The 22,158-nt window shown below is 42.0% G+C and overlaps 1 protein-coding gene across 2 annotated transcripts in view; it reads left to right on the forward strand.

The window, feature by feature from the left end:
- Nucleotides 1-22,158, forward strand: part of LOC138453366 (elongin-A-like) — a 1,511,245-nt gene that overhangs the window by 946,401 nt on the left and 542,686 nt on the right. For both annotated transcript variants that reach the window (XM_069606133.1, XM_069606134.1), the window contains one exon: nucleotides 8,248-8,345. In XM_069606133.1, the coding sequence (XP_069462234.1) occupies nucleotides 8,248-8,345 (98 nt within the window). The remainder of the gene's footprint in view (nucleotides 1-8,247; nucleotides 8,346-22,158) is intronic.

Here is a 22,158-nt window from a genome sequence, read left to right on the forward strand (position 1 = left end):
ACGTAGTATAGGCATCTGTGAGAACTTGAAGTTTAGAATCCATCTATGTAGTGCGCCTCAATGTGCAAATGCGAACTGGCTTCTCTCCCAAATGCCACGGCCTGCTTGGCTGGCGCGTTCCAAGTGCCCCAATTTTGTCCCCGTTGTCTGCGAGCTTTGCAGCCCAAATTGAGACATTTAATTTTTGGCGGAAGGTCAGGGAAAGTATAAAGTACCACAGGAGTTGAGTTAAAAGTGAGATTTATTGTTTGTTTTATTATTTGCAATACGCAAGCCTCCCCTCCGTTAACAGTGCGCAGCATTTACATTTACATGAGATGAGACATGAGAAAAATATATACATACACACATGTGAGGTGAATAGAGAGAATTCAAAGATGACACCCAGTTTGTTCGCCACCGATGATGGTGATGGTAGGGGTTAGGTTTACAGGTACACTGTACAATAACATTTATTTACAAAAAGACAATCTCATTGCAATTACCGGGATTTGTACTTCACAATCAGCTGTGCTTCGGGTGGGCATGGCACAGTCGCAATGGATCACTGCTCTGCACAGAAACGTCCAAAATTCCATATCTGTGTTTCTCTAACACAGCAACAATAAGGCCTTTCACAAAGTCTAACTGCATTTTATCATAGACTGGTTTGATCACCCATTGCTTACTTCGTTTTGAAAACACCTTAGTGTAGCGAGGCATCCTTACTTTACCCCTAGTCCTAGATTGTTCACGTCCGACATTGCTGTTATGGGCCAAGACCGCTAGTAGAGTGCGATGTTTCATGCCCCGAAAGCTAAAATGCAAGCGCTTTGGCCTGTACTTTAGGCACATATTGTGGAACACCTCCAAATCTCCTGTGTGACAGAATTCTGTCAGTCCTCTCAAATCTCTTGATAGAGTTTTGTCGAAAACAATCTTCTCAATGGCTTTGTGTGTCGGTGAAGATGGAATCAACCACTTCTTCTTCTGTGCCTCCTCTGGGGACAAAGGGCCATGTTCACATTGGTGGAAATGTTCATTTGCTGTCCAGCGGTGAAAGTTGGTACAGTGGTGCATCAGTGACTGCCATTTTTCAAGTAGTATTTCCACTGACCCCTCACGTTTTTGAGCTCCACCAAAGATGGTTGGTGATAGAATGTGACCAGTGCAAAATACTTTAAAAACCTTTTTTTTCCCTGCAGCCGAGATTTTCTTATTGATTTAGCAAGATGCCATACGTCAAATTGATGTTTAATATGTGGGAACTGCTCTCTCATTGTCTTGGCAATTGAAACGTGTCTATCCGTGGCTATGAGGTCGATGTGCATTCCCCTCGATTGTGGATATTCCACTGATTTTATAAAACCTAGTTTCTCCAAGGCCACTGAGGATGTACATTGTGTTACCTGCACGACCACCAAACTCACAATTTTCTTACTATCCATGTCCTGAAAGTGGTAGGTGCAGTACTTGGCAGAAAATCCAGGGCTGTCGCACTGTCCATCGCCGGGTTGCCTGAATCGTTTGCCTTCGAATGTACTTGCTAGAGACAATTGTTCAATTTTCCAAGCATCACTAATGGCCGGAAACAGATAATCACGTTGCTATATGTAGTACAGCGCTTTAAAAATGAAATGGAGTCCCACAAACTGAAAAAAAGCCTCTAACCTTCTAAAACAGGAGCCACTAAAAAGTGATGCAGCTGCACACAGTAGATTGCCTACTGGCAGTTTCCCCAGCATCGGTTGTGCAGACCATGAGAACCTATGATTTAATCTACAGGCGGCATTTATTTTGACGTTACTGCCTTTTATTTGACGAGTCACATTAATCAATGGCTTCCCACATACTTTCCCTCTAATGGAATGCACACATTTCAGCATACTTATAATTTTCATCAAACAACTGTCGAATACAATGTATTTGCTCTTTCATTAGACTGTCATCCTGCGTCAACGTTGTTTCGGCCTTTGACGTTGTGGAGATTTCAACCCATTGGAAAGTAATATCGCTGATATCAAGTTCTGATGCGTCTATGGATGCTGCGGCTGGTTCATTCTCTGTCATTTCAACATCTATTACTTCAACATTGATGGGAGAACACAACAATGTCGACAGGTTTTTTGGTGGCAAATTTTTGGCGGGTGTAGATTGTGTAAATTGATCTGCAACTACTTCAGAGCTATCTTCAATACATTAAATAACATCTTCTTGTGGTGGTGCGGTCGCACTTTAGCTATGGTCCAATGGAACTTTGCTGTAGTCTCCAAATACAGTTAATTCATGTTCTGGCCATTGGACATGAGCATCTCGAGCCTGAACACGCCTCGCCTCAATTAATAGTTCCTCCATAGTGTACACGGTCTGGCAAGCCACATCTCTCATTCACTTCACTGTCTGTGTGTGTGTATAGTTCTGACACCCACGGGTAACTGGAGGAGAGATTGGAAAAGGGATGTTCAGTTTAAACACAAGATGGAGTGCAGTAGAATTGACTGGAAAAAAACATAAAATAGTCCCCAGCACAAACATTTTTTTAAAGTTATGAACTGTTTGTAACCTTTTTTTTTTGCAACTTTTTTGACTCGACCTTCAACATCTGCACGCTGTAGCTCCGATTCGTTTCCGCATGTCCTCCCTTTCTCTTGCGCTGCAACGACTATATTTTCTGTATCTGCATAGACAGCACGGAATGAGGCTCCATCGTCTCCCTGAAACATAGTACTTTCATTACTATGTATCAAAATATTGTTAGCATAAAACACACGTGAGGACGAACACACAGGTACATCTCAATAGCCAAACACGATTTAAACATTGTGTGCAACAATCAAACGAAAAGTATTCGACCTGTGATGATCTATTTCGATGGAACTGTCAGTATCCATACCTCTGTCTCTGCATGGACTGCCATGAATGGTTGTATTGGAGAGGAGGCATCCGCATCTCCCTGAAACACAGTACTTGCATTAGTATGCTTTTCAATATTGGAAACACAACACACACTTGGGGTCGACGGCACAGGTACATATAAAGAGATAACCACAAATGATGCATTGTCCAAAATAATCAAGGAAAATCCAAATATGATCACATTTCATCGACTTATTTCAACAATTCCTTTACATCTGCATCATCTAAATTGGATGTTGTGATTGTAGTGGAAGCTTCGTCGTCTCCCTGAAACACAGCACTTGCGTTAATAGGGAAGAAAGTATAGCAAATGGAATCACGTTATATGATCACCCATGATGGAGCTGTCATTATCCATACCTCGTGCTGCTGAAGAATATCTATGGATGTTGCAGATGTAGTGCGCACTTCCGAAAGCTGTTGCGGCGATTCGTATACGCATGGTCCCGCTTCCACTTCCCCTGGAATTACTTGAATGTCAGGCTCTGCATCAAGTGCAGGGGTTGACGCTCCATCAACTGCCTGAAACATAGTACTTGCATTAGTGAGGATTACAATAGTGAAAACATAACACACACCTGGGGTCGACAGCACAGGTACATATCAACGGCTAACCACGAATTAAACATTGTGTAGAACAAGCAAACGACAAGAATTACAGCTCTTATGATGACGCTCGATGGAGCTGTCAGTATCCATACCTCCTGCTGTTGAAGAACATCTAGAAATGTTGTAGATGTGGCGGACGCTTCAGCATCTCCCTGAAAGACAGTACTTGCATTAGTATGGATAACACTAATTATAACCGAAAACAAACACCAGTGGACGATAACTAAGGTGTATATCAATTGGAAAGCACTAACGAAACATTCGGTAAAATGATTGCACGATAAAATAAAAATTACTTGACATGCAGTTTATTCTTCTTTGTTACCCAAGATGATGTGTACATGTCCAAGGAAAAGTGCCGGCTGCAGATGCGGTATCGATCACCCCTCTTGTCCTGTAAGATTTGTTGGACTCTACTTTCCAGCTCATCCAGTGGATATCCGCAATGTCTGACCCATTCTCTTATTCGATCAACAGTTTTCGGGAATACATGCATTGTAGTGCCTTCAGATTTCGCATGGGTCTTCGAAGGGCAACCGCTAATCGAACAGGCAGGCATTGTTGATAAATCTGAAAAGTAAATATCGACATTATTATACAATCTTCAAGAATAAAGATTTGATACAAAAGTAAATGAATCATACAATGATCAATGCAAGGTTTGTTTTGGTCGCAGGAACTATACCAGTTCATTATGTGCGGCTTTTGCATAAGTTGCAGAAATGTATTAATGATTTGACTAAAAACTGAACATGTGACTCATCCCTTGGATGTTCTGTATTGCACGAGAAGGAAACCTGCTTACATCATAGACTGGACCCCCGAAGGATGCAATTCGATGACAATTGACACAGATGAAAATAAATGGATCGATTGTTAGCATAGCAATGGAAATTCAAGTCAATAGCAATGAGACCAATGAACATAGCACTATTGGGTACTCTACCCGCAAATAGATAGAAATTTAAAAATCTGCGAAATATGACCAGGATACATGGCCTTACCTTGACCAACAAACAGTTGGATTCAGCAAGCAGAGCAGTATGTTGCGGGAGAAAAGGTGGATGGCCACAGGTAGCACACTGATGGGTATGCTCGAAGCGGTCACAGAAGTTCACGGATAGCACGACGACGAGCAGATTAGCATAGATCTCAGTGGTTCCCAGGTAGCACGTTCAGGAGTTGACTTGCAAAGCACAAAGATATTCTCATGAGACACATCGAGTGGTTTTTAAAGTATTAGAAACTGGGGTGTGTTTGTGAATGAATGACGTATGTATGTCGTGGTATTAGGGGGGAGGCCTGCCTCAGGGGAGGCCTGCCTGGAGACACTGGGTCTGAGGAGACCATGTGAACAATGGCCCTTTGGCGTGGGACACCTTTTGAAGTGTACATGTAGTTTGGCACCTTGGCCTTTCGCGCCCCTGACAGCCCCCCATGCCAGCGCGCATCCACCGGCGCGAACAGCCTTTATATCAATATATAGTATATCGCCTTTATATCAATGATAGTATATCGTTGCTTATCAATAACAAATGCCACATACCGGAGATTCTTGTGAGCACAGACCCACACTTCAACCGGTGTATTATAATGGTCAAGACCCTAAGGCCTGTATAATCCAATGGTAATTGTTAGTATAGATATATGTGTGACTTTTATAGAGACATAACCTACTGAAAGACTTTGAACAAGTGTTATTTAGTGCATGCATTATCGAGAATATGTTATGTTAGCTTAGATAGATAGTGACCACCCTGCTTCACAGCGACCAGACCTTCACCCATTCGGAGCACAGATGTCTGACGTCCATCCTTGAATGGAGACACACTTGATTCATTTAAAAAATCGAAACAAACGTTAAAATATGTGGTGTTTTATTTTGTATCTTATTTTCATGACACAAAAATACAAGACTTTAAAGATTATACAGGTCCGGTTGCAGCACAGCGAGAGAAAATCCCCTGTACTGACCGCTGTCACTCGGGAACGTTTCTCTAATGGCACGAACGGCACAGGCGGGTATCACTCTTCGAACGCTGTGTCCAAGCCTCCCGTGGAGCCACCATGTAAAGGAACAATAGGCCACCAGCCTGTACCACCTGTGAAAAGGAATGAAACAAACTGTTTTTAAATGACCAAGAGAAGTTTAATAAATGTTTGTTGTCAATGACAATTCTTGTAACTAATGGCATTCTGCACGGACAAATGCTATCTAGACAATGCACACTATTGAACGACTTACATGCGTTACAATGATATGTAGATGTAATTTTGGATACAGTAGAAGATCATGAAATTGGAGTGGCATGACAAGCAGAGTATACTTACTCGTTACTCAGATTACGAGGACGAACAGTTGCGCGAAGTTCGTGCATAAGCACCATCATTATTCTCAACACGGCCCTTGTGAGGCAGGGTGCCCTGAAGTCTGGCAGCTCGTTGATGCATTGCGGTCGTGGCTCGCCTTCCGAAATGTAGGCCAGGCATCCCGAGTTTTCTCGGCAGCAGCAGTTCTTGGTCTCAGTTGGCATTAGCTCGCACAGATTGCATGTGCACCAGGTGGAGACGCAGTCCATTCGACTAGGCCCAGGCTCTTCATCTGTTGATTCGTCCTGCCAACTGCCGTCCGAATCCCCATCGTTTTCGCGTGCTTCCCTTTCCAGTAGTTCCTCCTCGGTATACTCGGGCTCGTACATGTAGGGCATTATTGTAGCCATTGTGTGTTAAACAGACTAAAATAATTTATAGCGGTGGTGCTGGTATCTGTTCACACGGGCTACAAGCGGCGAAGGTAGCTGACCAGAGCACTGAAACGAGTCACAGAATACTCAAAGTAACACAGAGAGAGGAATGGAAAATCTGCTGCTGTGTGTTGTGAAGCCGTCTGTTTATACTTATTGAGGAAAGAGGCGTCCTGCCATTTCCATGGCGACACGTCATTAGCTGAAGCGCAGCGAATGTTGACACGAGACGTGCTTTGGCGTTGGGAAATGGGCGGTACGAGTCTGCTGATGATCGGCTCAGGGGCAGGGGAATTGATTTAGTGCCGCAAAAGCAGGTCAGCCAGGGCGATCGGGGAAAAGATAGGATTATCAGAAAATAGCGGCTCCCTGGTGCTTGTATTCGCGTGCGTTTAATGGACGAAAACTCGGTTAAGGTCCATAGGAAAGTTTTCTAAAAACGAGCCACTTAGGCTTAAAAAAACATGGCCGACCCGTAGGGACAATACACATTTTTACTAGACCATGCCTTTAAGTGTGCAGGAAGCACATGAAATAAACTGACAAGTGCAAGAGTGCACTGTGGAACAAAAGGAACAGCAAAGGGAAGGTGCAAGTGTGCATGAGCAAGAAGCCAGGGAACCACAAGAAGGTTGCAGGAAGCACCTGAAGGTGAAGGAGATAAAAAGAAGAGCAAAGAATAAAAAAGGGGATACAGATCAGAGTGGTCACGACTAGGAGGAGCAAAGAACCAAAAGTCTCTGATTGTGCCCCAAAAGTGAAGTGTGTGTGTGTGTGTGTGTGAGTGAAAGAACTGTTTAAAAGGAAAGGTACATCCTGACAAGTTGAACTTGTATTTGAAACCAAAAAGGGGCTTAAGCTTGAGGAAGGGAACCCTGAGAGGCCTAACGAAGAAGGAAAAGTACATCCTGACAAAACTGAACTTGTGTTTGAAACTGAAAGGTGCTGAGCGTGGGGAAGGGAACCCTGAGTGGCCTTATCAAGTTGGAGACGTATTGTTTTGTAGTGTTGAAAGAATTGAAGATTGGGGAAGGGGAACCTGGGGAGCTTCAAAAGTAACTGTTATATTTCTTTTGTTGGGGTTGGAACTTGAACAAGTTGAAGCTTGGGGAAGGGAACTCCAAAGACACTGAAGGTATTTGAGAATATTGCAAGGGCTCTGTGGAGAAGGTCTAATGAACAGCCCTTTTTGATTGAACTTATTTTGTGGCATTGACTAAACTACACCTAGTGAGAAGACCACCTGAAACCAACCTTGATTTCCTGTTGTCTGTTGAACCTCCATGTACCTTTTTAAACACTTCCTATCACATTTTTATAAATAGTGAGGGCAAGCATAGGGTTGGACACAGACGGATCTTTATTTTAGACAATTGGACATTGACTGCCTTTAGAAAAATCAGTTAAAGGAACCATCCCTTTAGAGTTAGGGCAATTCAGGTATTACACCAACCCAGGAACCTTAGTAAATAGAGGTTTTTTAATGAACACTTTTGAGTCTCTCTCTTGATACCATGCCTGTCTCACAGTAGACTCAAACCAATTTCATGTCACCATTGATGCTAGTATTGTGAACTGTTGCTGAATATGCCAAATGTTTTCTTCTGCTTTCAATTCTTTAGTAGGAAGTCATGGCTCTTGCATGAATCCCTTCCCTCAGAACATTTTAGTATATGCTGAAGCTAACTTTTAAATGCTATTTAATTAAATGAAACTTGTCAGTGTCAAGTGTTGAGGCACATCAGCTATGCAGCTCAAAACAGGTTTGTGTGTGTATATATATACTCCATGCATAATGTAAGTGATATTTGTAGTAGGAGGCCACACTGAGATTTAATTTGCCTTTGGAATATTTTTGGCATGATGCCAAAGTCTGACTGCTGAACAAATAAATAAATTGCTTAAACTGGGGCTGCTGCTTTAACTTTTGTTTTCGCTTTGGTATTGCTTTTTTAAACCTGATGATTAAGTTAAGATTTTTCATGGTCTTTCTTTTTAGTATTACATGAGGTTGGTGGAGTTCCGTTTGAAATCCTTGAACCTGTCTTGGAACGTTGCACACCAGAACAGTTGAACAGAATAGAAGAATACAATCCGGTAATCCTGGCTAGATGTCAACCTAAAATTGTCATGCTAAAATTAACATAATAGATGTGAAACAATGTTTTTACCAAAGTCCAAGAGTGACATTAAGCCACCTTAATTCAAAGGAGCTGTGAAAGGTTGCTATGTAAGGGGGTAAGAATTGTGTGCTTTCGAACTCCTTAAATGCAAACCTGGAATAATGTTTCCAAATAGTTTATTTGCATACACAGGTTGACTTGAATTAATATGTAGGGCTCCTCCTTTTGATGGCACTTAACTCTTTGATACGTTTACAGATGAGGCCCATACTAAGGAATTGCGCAACATTGACAGGAAGTCACTGCCTGCTGTCTCCAAACCAGCCTCAAAGCCTACTTCCACCTTTCTATTCATGCATCAGTGACCTTTGTCTGCATTTATGAGCTTTGAAGTGTGTGATTTCTAGTAGATTCCATTACAGATATCACCAGGATGCATCCGCTGATTTAATACCCTCTGGTAGACAGTCCCACCCCACAATTTTGGGGAAAGAAACCTGTTGTATTTGGAGTTGAAACTCTTATTTATTTGAATCAAATGGAACCAAAAGTGGCCCCGTAAACTATATGGTGGTCAAGTCACCATAGTGAAATATATGTATATTGGTAGCTGGTTTTCAGAACTAAGAAGTGGCCCGACTGTCAAAATATCATACGGTGTGTTATTATACTTCACACAAATACAGTGCATATATGCAGTCCTTCTAATGAATCAACTAATTATATTTCTGAATATTTCCAAACCTTTCTTTTAAAAAAAAAAAAAAACATTGTGCAGCTTGCATTCACTTACATGCTGCTTATTGCCCGGTGTGTTATACTTCACACAATGTACACATGGTGCTGATTCTCTTTTTTTTTTTTACATTTAAAAAAAATACTTTTTATTTATAAAACATGTATGCTTCCAATTCATATGAATATCCATGACATCACATAACTTCAGGATTACAATATGAAAATATACATTAATATATCAAGTAATAGAAACTACCATAAAATCATCATAACCTTAAGGAAACAGTCCTATTGTATTAGTGGCAGTTACATGTTATATATATTGGAAATGTAATCAATTGACACACACAGTTGCACAGAATGGAAGAATACAATCTGGTAATCCTTTTTCAAAAACCCTGGCTGTATGTCAACCTAAAATAGTCACCCTAAAATAAACATAATAGATGTGAAACTATTTTTGAAACAAAGTCTAAGAGTGACTTTAAGCCACCTTAATTCAAAGGAGTTGTGCAGAGTTGCTCTGTAAAGGTGTAAGAATTGTGTGCATTTGTATAATCAATTGACACACACAATACCAACATGACAAATCCATTAGAACAAACAAAAATCACTTATAAATTATTGAAAGGGCTCCATAATGAGAGATACAAGTCTTCACGATCTTTATTTACTAGCAGTACTTTCTCATATTTTGATCATATCTGCATCTCTACTATCCAGTCTTCTGTAGTAGGCGTTTTCCTAGCTTTCCGAACTCCCAGAAATCGTTTCAGAGCAACCACAAAGAGTTATCAATCCATCCACCATATTCTTTTGCAATTCAGCATCTCCCACTAAGTATTAATAGGACCGTAAGCACAGCTGACCTATGGAGAGTAATATTCAGAACCATGTCTATTCTATCCAAAACCTCCTTCCAAAAAGTATACACGCGTGACCAACTCCCAAATAAATGTAACCATGTTCCTGTACTATTTCCACAGCCCCAACACACATTGTCTATCAATTTTGGTTAATTCATGCTTGTCGGAATCCAATAAAGTCCCCAAACAATTTTTTGGGCCAACTCTGAGAGATTCTTCCCATTCTTCCTCGGTTATTTACAAGTTTGTCATCTGACCATGCCTCTCTCATTTGTATCCAGGATTCTACATGGTCAGATTCCAAAGGCATAGAATGTATATAGGTAGACCCAATATGTTCCACCCCATCAAATAGTTTACAAATTTCTGCCCTCGGCTCTAACGCTTTATCAAGCATACCAATTCTCTGGTTTAACAGAGACCGTAGCTCTATATAGCGGCTCACTCTCTTCTTCCAAGACTAAATCTGCTTTCCAATTCTTCAAAATTCAGTACTCTTTTCTGTTTGAAGTGCCGGATTATTCCAAATTGAAGCATCTTAATTTAGCCACACAGATTCTCTTCAAAACATTCTCTTCAAACCATGTTTCCAAGGCTTTCTTAGTTGCCACTATTGTTTGTACACTTATATTTTTCCCTGATAGCTTTTCTATTGTATATACATTGTCCAAAGCCATAGGGTTTATGAACATCCCTTTTCAGTTTTAACCATATTGGACTCGTATCTACATTTGTTAAAATAATGTGATGCTTTCTTCAGGAGGCAACCTCTATAATATTTGGAAAGGTCTCAGTATCCAAAACCCCCTCCTGGACATTACGCAATAAAATATATCTGGGGATTCGTGGACGTTCACCTGGCCCCTGAAAGAATTCTGGAAGACTATCAATTTTCTGCAAAACCTTCTTTGGGATTGGCAGAGGGAGCAATTGTGTTACATAAAGCACTTTTGGCAACAGGACCATTTTTATTGCATTTATCTTTGCCCATGAATTCTAAGTTAAACCCGCCCATTTTCTTATTTTTTTAAAAGTTTCTCCAATATTCTATATACATTAAATTGAACAATCTTTTTTTAAGATCCCTAATAAAATGATCCCTAAGTACTTCACTCCAGACGGAGACCACCTGCAATTCCATGATACCATTACGCCCTTATCACATGCAGACGAGAGAGGGAACATTTCTGTTTTATTCCAATTAATTTCATACCTTGACAATTTCCCAATGTATTCAAATATCAATTTCAGACTCGGCCACACTGTAATGGCTTCGAAAGAAATATCCTCCTATCATCTGCATATGCCAATATTTTCAATTTCCGATTTGGATTGCGGGAGGAATGCCTTTAGGAGAGATACAGTGCACAGTGGTGGCGCGAGTTATGGTTGCTTAGCTTACCTTAACTGGCGAATTTCAGGGGTTTTTCGATTTTACTTGTAACCTTAACGTCCTTTTAACAATGTTTTTTTACTGAATTTCATAGGTTTTTATTAGTGCAACTTAACCATAACGTCCCTTAACATTTTTTCAGTGAATTGCATGGGTTTTTACCAGTGCGCTATTTTCCTACAATTTACTAATATCATATTTACCAAATATAACAATATTTGTATCCAATTTACAAAGTGTCATGTACTCTGCCATTTCCCACCTTCTAGAATCATTGTTAACACTTCTATACACTTTTTGCAACTATTCCAACTAGTTTTGCATCCGTATATATCTACGAACATCTGACTTCATTGCAGACCTTCCGGACAGTGCCACATGACCATACGCTGGCGCGTGGCATGATGACTTGTCCGAGAACCCGTCTGCACTTCACGATAAGATCCGTCCTTCGCGGACAGTTGGGAACTGCATTTTCTACTGATCGAGGAACTTTCAACTTCAAAATATCTTTTGCACACCTCAGACACCTTTTTGTATCTTAGCCATTACCAATCTAGTACAAAGTACATACTTGGAAGAATTTGATCAAAACTGCTATTTATCTTAAAAATGGCATCAGTTATTGCCATCCCTCATCCCCAAGAGCCACCACCACCACCAGCTGGAGGACCTTCACAACAAAAAAGCACAGTACTTTCAAAGACAATGAAGAGGACCAAGAAGATGAGGTAGGCACTTCCTCTACTTCTAGCACCAAGATCGAATCATGGGTGTACCAGTTCTTTGCTACTGTTGGGAGTGTACCAAAGGCTAATGCTACCAAAGTGAAATGCACTGAGTGCAATTTTGTACTCTGTCGCAGACTACCTGGACAGTACTCCTACGGGACCACCTCCATGCGCCGCCACACCAAATCCAATGGCCGCAATGCTCTCAGAAAGGTTATTCCTTTCTCAGCAAGTAGTAAGCTGTCTTCCTCCACCTTATCTTCCTCAACAAATACTGTAACCACACAGTCTGATGTCTGCGGGCATTGGTGCGTTAAAAATAAAGGAGTGCTACGGACCATTATCGTCCATTACAGCCCCTGTTAGAAGGAAGATTTATTCTTCCTACAGCGGGACGCCTTTGCCGTCCCGCTGTAGGAAGGAAAATCCTATTCCAAGACCGCCAACATGGAAAGAGAAGGCGGGGCTCCATACACAGCTCCATACAAAGCCCCTCTTCCCATGCCATGGCAGCCCGCAAAACCCTATGAACTTATTACCACAAGCACTTTTTTCTCTTTAAAACCTATTCTCCCTTCGAATTTCTTTACCACATAGCTGGTCCCAGGTAGACATTGCCACTTTAACACCATTTTTCGTCCCTAGCGGTCATGGCCAGTAGCCAGATTGTCCGTGCAATAACCTTATGCCATGACCCAGACAATCTGGCTACTGCCCACGGCCACAGGCTATACCTCAGTCACCAAAGGTATATGACTATTTTTTGTACCTACATTATTACACTTGTCAAAAAATAAAACACGGGCACATTTGCAAAACCATGCTTTAATGTCCTTGCCAATGCTCCTCTCGAGTTTGCTCGAAATCCGCCCAGGTTTTATTTTTTAAAAAGTGTCAAAATGTATGTACATACAATAGTCAAATAACTTGGCCCACACTCGACAAAATCCATTCAGTCTTTACACAGACATTGAAGGTTTGGTCTATAATCTTTCTCAAAACCTTTGTCCACATTTGTCAAATAGCAACAAAGTTATAAGCCATCAAAAAATGTTGGGACCCCCCCCCCTCTTGAGAAAATCCCACCAAACTTTAGAAAACCATTTATATCTAGATGCAAAATCGTTTTACCAAATGTTGTGCAGATTCGTCAAATGACACCACATTTATATGCCTTTACAATATTTTGGGACCCCCCCCCTCTAATTTTGCCCCCTCTTGACACAATCCCAAGAAAATTTGCAAAACCTTTCAGGAGTAGTTCTAGAATAAAATTGCAAAATTACATGCAGTTTCATTGAGTGGCGCAAAAGTTATAAGCCACCCAAAAACTGCTTTTCCCCAACCCTGTAATGCAGAAATGGGTACAGATGTCTTAGGACATCTGAAGTTCCGCGAACACCACAGGACTGTCCCAGGACATCCAGAGTGTTCGCGGACCTTCGGGGGTGAAACAACGTGTTTTTGGCTTCTTATGGCTATATCCAATCAAATCCTCACTCCCCCCCCCCCCCCACCTCCCCAGAGATTGTCGAGTTTGACAATTGAAATGCTGCTTTTTTTAAAAAAAAAGTTTTCACCGTGCTGTTCGCGGACCCCAAAAAAGTCTGCGAATCTAAGATGGCGGGCGTTTCAAGAAAACGGACGCATTTCACGTTTTCTCACCATCCAATCAGCGGATGCGTGCCGGTGTTCGTGGACTACGCAAAAGTCAGCGAATTTTTCTGGTCAATCAGAGGCCAGTCCGGAGACAGCACAGCTAATCAGAGGCCAGTCCGTGGACCAAACAGGGAAGTGAGTCCACGGAGTGGACATAGATATCACTAATTTTTTTGCTTTACATTTTGGTCATTTAAAAAGAAACTACTGGACGGATAAAAACAAGCATGCTTTCGGGACCAAGCCGCTGCTCCTGCTGCAAATTTGGTGTAAATCGGTCCTGCAGTTTGGGCTGTAGGCGTGAGCAAAGTTTTTTTCCCATTATGTCTATGGGAAAAAAATACATTTTGGGACCCCCTTATAACTTTGCCGCCCCCCTCCCCAGACCAAACCTCACGAAACTTTGCAAAATAAATTCAGAGTGGGCCATATACCTTTTTTGCAAAGTTTGGTGAGGATTCGTCCAGGGGGAGCGAAGTTATAAGCCGCCAATTCGGACCCTTGACTTTTGGTCAATTAGGTCATTCGAACCATTTGGGTAATACCGGGAGGATAGCTGACTTGGCAAAATTGATTCTTTAGTTTTACACATTCCTTTTGCATGCACCTTTTTCCCACACACATTTTGTTACATTAATGCAAAGGTCTTCAAACTGTGGAGCGCGTGAGCCCAGCATGGTAGGGCTGGAGCATGAAACTGTCTCGGGCACCAATGGATAAAGTGGGCCAAGTTGCGAATGGATATTCATTCCTCTAGTCACATACTGTTTGAATAGTACCAAAGGGAAAGACTAGCCTTTTAATGCATTTGATGGAAGCATCAGACTAACCATGGGTCACCCCAGGTAATTAGGGTAGTTGTCGTGCATCGCTTCCCTTAAGGTTTTACTAGCCAGGCATCTGTCTAACCCAACTACACAACAAGCCGAAGCACATTTACCATGAACAATTCCTATAGAGTAACTAGAAACTTACTAGGTGCAACCAATCTATTGCACTCAGAGGAACCGGTGGGGGAGGTTAGCCTCTATGCTTGGAGAGGTGGCGAGCCGACCAAGGGACCATGACCATGAGTGTTTGAGGTACCCCTGAGCGATAACCGGATCAGCACTGAAGATCTACTCTTGAGGTGCTGTCTAGATTAACAATGTACTAACCAGTCGTCCCCACTACTGCTCCTCCAACATAACCCACGCCGCTTTACATGACTAGGACCTAACCACACCACTACACACCATAGCATCAATTAACTTAACACTGAAACCTTCAGACAGAACGTTCCAAGGTACATAATCCATAAATTCACCTGCACCACACAAACGCACACCAACACAATTCCATCAAATACCTAACAACCAACCCTGACACTGGACACCTCCCTTATGGACACATCAAACCAGTGTGCACAGTTATACATCCACCATAACTGCATATGACCTACACACCCAACATAGACTCTTCTACACATCTGAGGCATTGAGTCTTACCCTTATGGTTTACGATGAGCCGGGCCGCACAACGAACCACACGCACGACACACAGACGCCATTTTCTCCTGCTTCTGAACCTGTCCTATCCTCACCAACATACCCCACCCTGGGGGCGGGGGATGCGGGCGGGCGTGTGGCCAGCTCAGCTGCAGAGCCAGGAGGACCTGCTCTGCGGCCGGCCGGACAATATCCTGCAATACTCCTTACAGAATTACGTATTTTTGGATAACTGTGGAGAAGTCAAGGAGGTGGACTGGATCGCTGCATTGCAGAAACAAAATTGGTGCGGGGAAACGAGGGGGAACAGGCATAGCAAAACTGCCTCATTGGAACATCGTACACAAACCTTAGAGAGACTAGAGGGAATATTTATCTGGACCACTTTAAATCAACCCTCTTCAAGTCAAACGACTAAAACTACAACAATATTGTTTAAAGGGTCCCTTGCTTCTCCAGTACCTTATTCATCTGGCTCAGTCATATATGTTGTTAATTCATTACATTCCAACATACTCTTTTAAAGGATGTTTTATCAAAAATATCAATTTATTATCATTTTATAAAACATTTCAATAAAATACATTTATCATTTTTTCTAAAACCAATTCTTAAAACATTTACCAAAAGTTTTTTTAAACACTGTTGTCCCAAGAAATACATACACAACACTCTGTTACCGAGTACATTGATTCTCTGTTATTCAATTAATCAGAAGGACAAGTTTTTCAATTAACAGTCTATTGCAAACAATTACCTATCCTAACAGGGTAATCAGTATTCTCAAAAACGTTCTATTCATCCGTACTTCTGTCATCCATACATAGTCATTCAGCAATCAACACTACGCAACATGTTTCTTTCCTTTGTTTATCACAAGTTTAGGAAATTCTTCAGGGGTTTTCGCACTATAACAGTTTATGTATTAACCATTGTGATTTTCTTGCACTTTTTGAGACTTCTTGGTGAAAAGTCCTATGTTCTACTCCCATCCATCTCGTATGTGTCTGGGCCAGAATTCCAAAAGGTTATCTGCGGGAAGCAAGTATACAAAGACTGGTTTTATTACTCAACCAACTTCGCTGTAGTTTAATTACTATTTCGGGGGTCTATAATTTACCAGGAAAGAGAGCATTTAATACGGTCTTCTTCGTATCATTTGTCATTAACATGCACAACTTGGTAGAGGAAATTAGTACAGGCATTGACATTATTCTTAAGGGGATGTACCTTTTTCATGACAGCCTACCATATCTACACTTAACATTACTTCCCCCTGTTCTGTGAGGGGCATTATATACACGTTTTGTTTGTCTATACCCACGCAACTATAGGGGTGCACAATTTACCTCCTAGCTCTGGTATGCGAGTGTATTTGTTGTCTTTTGCCTTTATCCCAGATGTTTGTCTCTGGAATAACAATTATTCATGGCGCTTCCGCCCTCTTTCTGTTTTGCCTATTTCGAAAGATAATGCACACATTAGGCCATCCAACAAGAGTACATCTTTCTTATCATATTTTGTCAAATCTGCAAAACATCTGTCTCCATCTCCTTAGGTTTTATACCTTGGTTGTGTGCTTAACAGAGGGGACACAATGGTGCATATTAGTTGCATGTCCTTGACTACTAAATCTAGAGTTAGGCTATTCCCACTCAATATCATTACTTACTTCAGGATGGGGAACTACACCTCAGCTTCCCGATCTTCCCCAAGTGTTCTTTATCAAAGTCTTGGATTTAAGGTTGTCACACACCAAATAAGTCAGACCGAACAAAAATCGTTTCAGTCAAAATTGCACACACCGAGCCTCAGCCCCCCTCTGGTGTGTTTTTTACCCCTGTGGATTTCCTTACCTTCAACACACCGGGAACAAGACCACTCCGTCTCGCAATCCGCTGCCAGCATTCTCTCGCCTCTGCACACGTCCGTTGTCTCTCCTTCCACCTGGAAGTCCTTACCCGCGTATGGGCTCGTACCTGCTTCAGGCTCGTCGCTGTTCTTGCGTCCTTTTAAACGTTTTGTCATAGGGCGAGTCTCAGCAGATTTACTTCTGTCTCATCGGTCCTGAATTTAGGGTCCTTTTTTCTAAAATCCTCCACATACCGCGTTGTCCTAGCCCGTTTCTGCAAACACTCAGGTGATTTGGCTCATATCTCATGGTCCCGTGATGTAATACACAGTATTCCTCTGCCTGTTAATTATTTCTTCGTCCGCTCATTCTATTTGAGAACAAAGACATAATTTAATTACTGTGACGTGTTTAGCGAGATGCTTTGGATCTCTCCTTCCTCAGTTGTTGAATAAGTGGGATTCGAATTGCAATTTAGTGTATTATAACTAGATGCTTAGGATTTCTTTACTCAGTTGTTGAATAAGTGGGATTTGAATTACAATGCTTGTTATCATTCATCCAAGTTGATTTAGCCCATCTTTCTTGTTTCATTAATCTACTTTATGATCTTTTACTCACTCCAAATTATCTCCTCGTAAAAAGCTTTTATGGAGAATTGAAACGAGCCTGCCTTTATTGATTTAGAATTTTTAAGCAGTATAGTGTAGCTCTCTTTTATCAGATATGTTGATGCAGGAGAGGCTTTATTTTCCTTTTTCCTTAGTCTTCATGGGTTGGTCACGGTTTCTGTTTTAAGGAGTATAAGGGTTATGGTCACGGATTCTCATATATGCTGAATCTCACAGCCAGCAGATGTTATCAGGTCCAAGAAGAATCTGTACAACAAAAATTCACAAAGATTATCGATTGGGGAAATCTGCAGTAATCCACGTACGAAAGGGAATTGTTGCCCGTAAGGATGCTTTAATCAACCAATTCAGGATGAGCCACGTTTCCAATGTCAGATTTTTTTTTTCTTGTTAACTGTTCAATCATCTACTGACATTGGAAACGTGGCTCATCCTGAATTGGTTGATTATTGCATCCTTACGGGCAACAATTCCCTTTCGTACGTGGATTACTGCAGATTTCCCCTAATTGTTATTGCAATTGCAAGTAATATTAAGGTAATTACTTTTTATATTAAATGTTGTGGAATTTTGGTTGGGCTATGGACGTAATAGCTATGGCAATCGATAATCTTTGTTGTACAGATTCTTCTTGGACAAGGTTCATCGGTAAATATATCTAGATAGTCTTGACTATTTTAGTTGATTCAGCAATTTAATTCATCTATGGTTGTTTGATCACCGCACGCACTTATTCTCTTACCATGTTGTTTTGTCATCCCTTTTATTGGTTTTGGAACCGGATGGATGCCTTTTATCAAACGGTAATTGACTGTATGAATTTGATAAATGTTTTCACTATCACTCAATGCTATTTAACCATAATGGGTATGCAATATTGTCATGATAACTTTGTTGTCATGTATTACACATTTATTTTTGGCCAATTTCCCTCCTTAACCCCTTGGTGTTTGCCCAATTGTTATGATGTGTTTACAATAATGAAAATGCTATTGATTGTATATTTGGAACTAAGTACAGCCTTTGAAAAAGAGCTTTGCTCGAAACACGTGTCAGGCTGTGGAATGGAATTAAAAATATAACTCAATTGTTATTGTATTATTGTTAATTGGCGCAGTTCACTGATTACACTTAACTTATCTCTCACTGAGGGTTCTTGGTCCTGGCACCCTCAAATTTTCAAGTTGAACGCTGCCTTTTTCATATTCCTAATATTGAGTATTAGCGCTGGTTGTTCACATAGGCCTTTGGACCACACTGTTCTATTGCAAGGTTCAGAGTTTCCTTCAGCGACAGTGTTCAGGCGGCTCTGCTGCAAGAGACACACCTAATAGGACCGGATCTGGAAGAAGTTTGTAGAAAATGGGGGTGGAGGAATAGTGATAGGGTCCACGTTCTCATTGTATGCCGAGGGGGGGTTCTGGGCTGGGTGGAGAGGAATCAACCAAAGGGGACCTAGAAGGACGGAGTCTTGTGGTGAGGGGAAGAATGGGGGGCAGAGGGGCAAAACTCTCTGCATAGTAAATTCTTATGCGCCCAATATGGACAGTCAGGAATACTTTCAGTTGGTTCTGGTAGGGGTGAAAAGGGCTGATATTTTTATTTGGGGCATGGATTTTAATTGTCTGGATCCGATCAAGGACCGGTCTAGCACAGACACAGTAATTAAGCAGACGTCCACAAGGTCATTGAAAAAAGTAGTGTGTGAGTTGGACCTCATGAAATTGAATTGTGTAGACTATCACACAGGGATGACGGGGAATACTCCTTTTTATTCATCAGTCATATTCTAGGCTAGATTTTAACATTGAATATCTAGCGAAGGTTCTATCAGACCAAGCCCTGTTGGTGACAATGTTTTACGGGAAGCACCCAACACTTGGCTATACTGACCTGGAGACGGAGGGTGGACTCATTGAAAAAAGTGTTCAAAACCAACATACAGGAGGAATTAACTGCTTTCCTGGAGCACAATGAGGGTTCTGTGGCAGAGGTGGGAATCATGTGGGAATCCCTAAAAGTGACAATCATCGGGGGAAGGGGTGGTATTTATAAGGCTGCGAGAGTGCAAAGAACCATATTGGACGCCTTGAAGGAATCTGAACAGTGGATCAGAGTTCTGGAGAACGACCTGGGTAATGGGCACAGGGTGGGGAATGACCTTGCGGACGCACTCGTTACCCAGTGGGAATACCAAGAGGCGTTGGCCAGGTTTCACCAGAGTCAATACACGAGGAAGATGCCTGGCGAGGGAGACGAGGCTGGGTGTCTACTAGCTTGGCTGATGCGAAAAGAATCCCCAAGAGGAGTTATCATGCAGATCTACGATGAGTCGGGGACCCGGGCAGCCACACAGCAGCATATAAACGAAGTATTCCAGGCGTATTATAAAAATCTATACACCAACGAAAGCACTTACACAGAGGAGGATTGTTAGGCAGAATTATATGCAGTACCCTTTGGGAACACTGCACACAATTAAGACTACAAGTGACAGTGCAATTTCACCTTTGGTACAAGCCTGTACTACAGTTATGGTGGTAGCAGTAGCGGAGCAGCCAGACTTGTCTCAAGAGTAAGTGAGCAGTACAAATAGTTAAACAAAGGACAGCAATTACTATGATTCGGTAAAGTAAAAGAATATATATTTATTTACTCAACAGTTGTATAACATTTCACTATTCTAGCAAGGTCAAAATCACAATCATAAATCCACCACACCACTTCCCTTAAATTCCAGACAAGTTAAGCTCACAAAATGGAATAGAAGCAAAATGGCACTCCAGCAATTTAAAATGGAGGGAAAGACAAAGTTATTAGAAATTAGGCAAAACCAACAGCTAAGTACTCATAAGTCTTTTGCTAAAGATCGGACAGTTCAGGGTATTTTGCGGACGAGGTTGGTTGGTAGAAAAGTTAGTTCAAAGAGAAGGACAAGCCCTCAGATTGGAGAAAGTTTTCATCACCGTGGCTGAGCGAAACGCACAACCGGATTTGCACAGTACCTTAAAACGGAGAGGGGGCTGTAGCTGAGGCAGACGTTACTGGTAGTTCCTGCAGGCTCACGGTTCCTGAAGCGACTGTCGGACAGATCAGAAGTAGAAAGACTGGAGGGTCTTGCACTACCCAGGGAAGAAACCAGCAGCAGCGCCAAACAATGAATAAAAGGTGCACTCCTTAAATCTCAAGCAGGGTCTGACCTTCCTGGCTATCTGGCCCACTTTAGCTCTGTACAGCAAATTCGACCAGAGGAGCGGTCCTGGCTTGTAGTTTGGGTACTCTGGTTGGTCCCACCAGCTCAAGGGAAGAGGTTTCCTGGAGGATCGTCTGTCGTCGGATTTGGAGATTCGGACCTGCAGCAGGGCTTCACCGGGCGGTTCAGTCTTTGTAGGGGTCCTCTTCATCCAGTTCCTCGTTGGTTCTTTCGTTCCAGTGGCGACTCTGCTCTTCCAGTCCCAGAGACCTGCTTTTTATGCAGTTCCCCCATTCATACAGCCTGGCTATCAATCACAAAGCAGGGTGGCTGGCCTGGCAAGGCCAGTCCCCTTAGCCAATCAGACAAGAGTGCGACTTGGGTTACCAAGGGAACCCATGGCAGGGGTTCGAAGAGCCCTCCCTCACATCCTGCCTACCTAGACATCAGGCGCCTTAAGGAGGGCTTCTGTGCAGAAGCCCGCGAAAAGACAGTTAACAAAGCAGTCATCCCCGGTTTGGCACGCAGAGAAAAACACAAGAAACACTTTAACAAAAAGAAATGGCGACTAAACTCAGCCGGAGCCAAGATAAAACATGTATGGTCAAGCGGGTTAAATGTTCGAGGCTAATATAATAGCCTAAAATATTACCACATTATGTAAGATTACTGCGGTAGAAAAGTTAGGGTAGATACCACTGCCACCAGCCAAGTCTTAATGATAAGGGAGCGAAACAAGGCTCCAAGAGGCACAGACAAAAAGGGGTAAGAGTTAACCCTGTCTAATACTCCATGTAAGATGGGGTGTACTGGGTCTGTGGTTTAAAGTGACTATATAAAGTTAATGGCAACTTTACCTGTTTCTGGGGGACAGTAGTCAGCCCCAGAAAAATTGAGTCGGGGGGAAGTCTCGGACAACCCTGTGTCACTGCACTGAAGGTGCTGTTTAACACACACAAAAAGTGGTGCACATGGAGTAGGTGAGGCTTCAGTACCCAAGATCACAGAATAGAAATACACATAGCAAAACACATGCAAGAGTGGGAAAAAAAGACTTGCACTCTTACCAGGTGAAAAAAAGAAACCCTAGAAATCCAGCAAAGCTGCTGGGGGACTCTTTAGGTAAGGGAAATCAACCATTTATGAGAATTCTCCCTAACAAGGATGCAGGGGACTTGTTAAACATAGCGCAGATACCTTGGCTGTCACTACATCGGAGCGAGGAACTAGATGCTC

This window comes from Ambystoma mexicanum, chromosome 4p (assembly GCF_040938575.1).
Source record: "Ambystoma mexicanum isolate Mex_15411 chromosome 4p, UKY_AmexF1_1, whole genome shotgun sequence".
NCBI lineage: Eukaryota > Metazoa > Chordata > Amphibia > Caudata > Ambystomatidae > Ambystoma > Ambystoma mexicanum.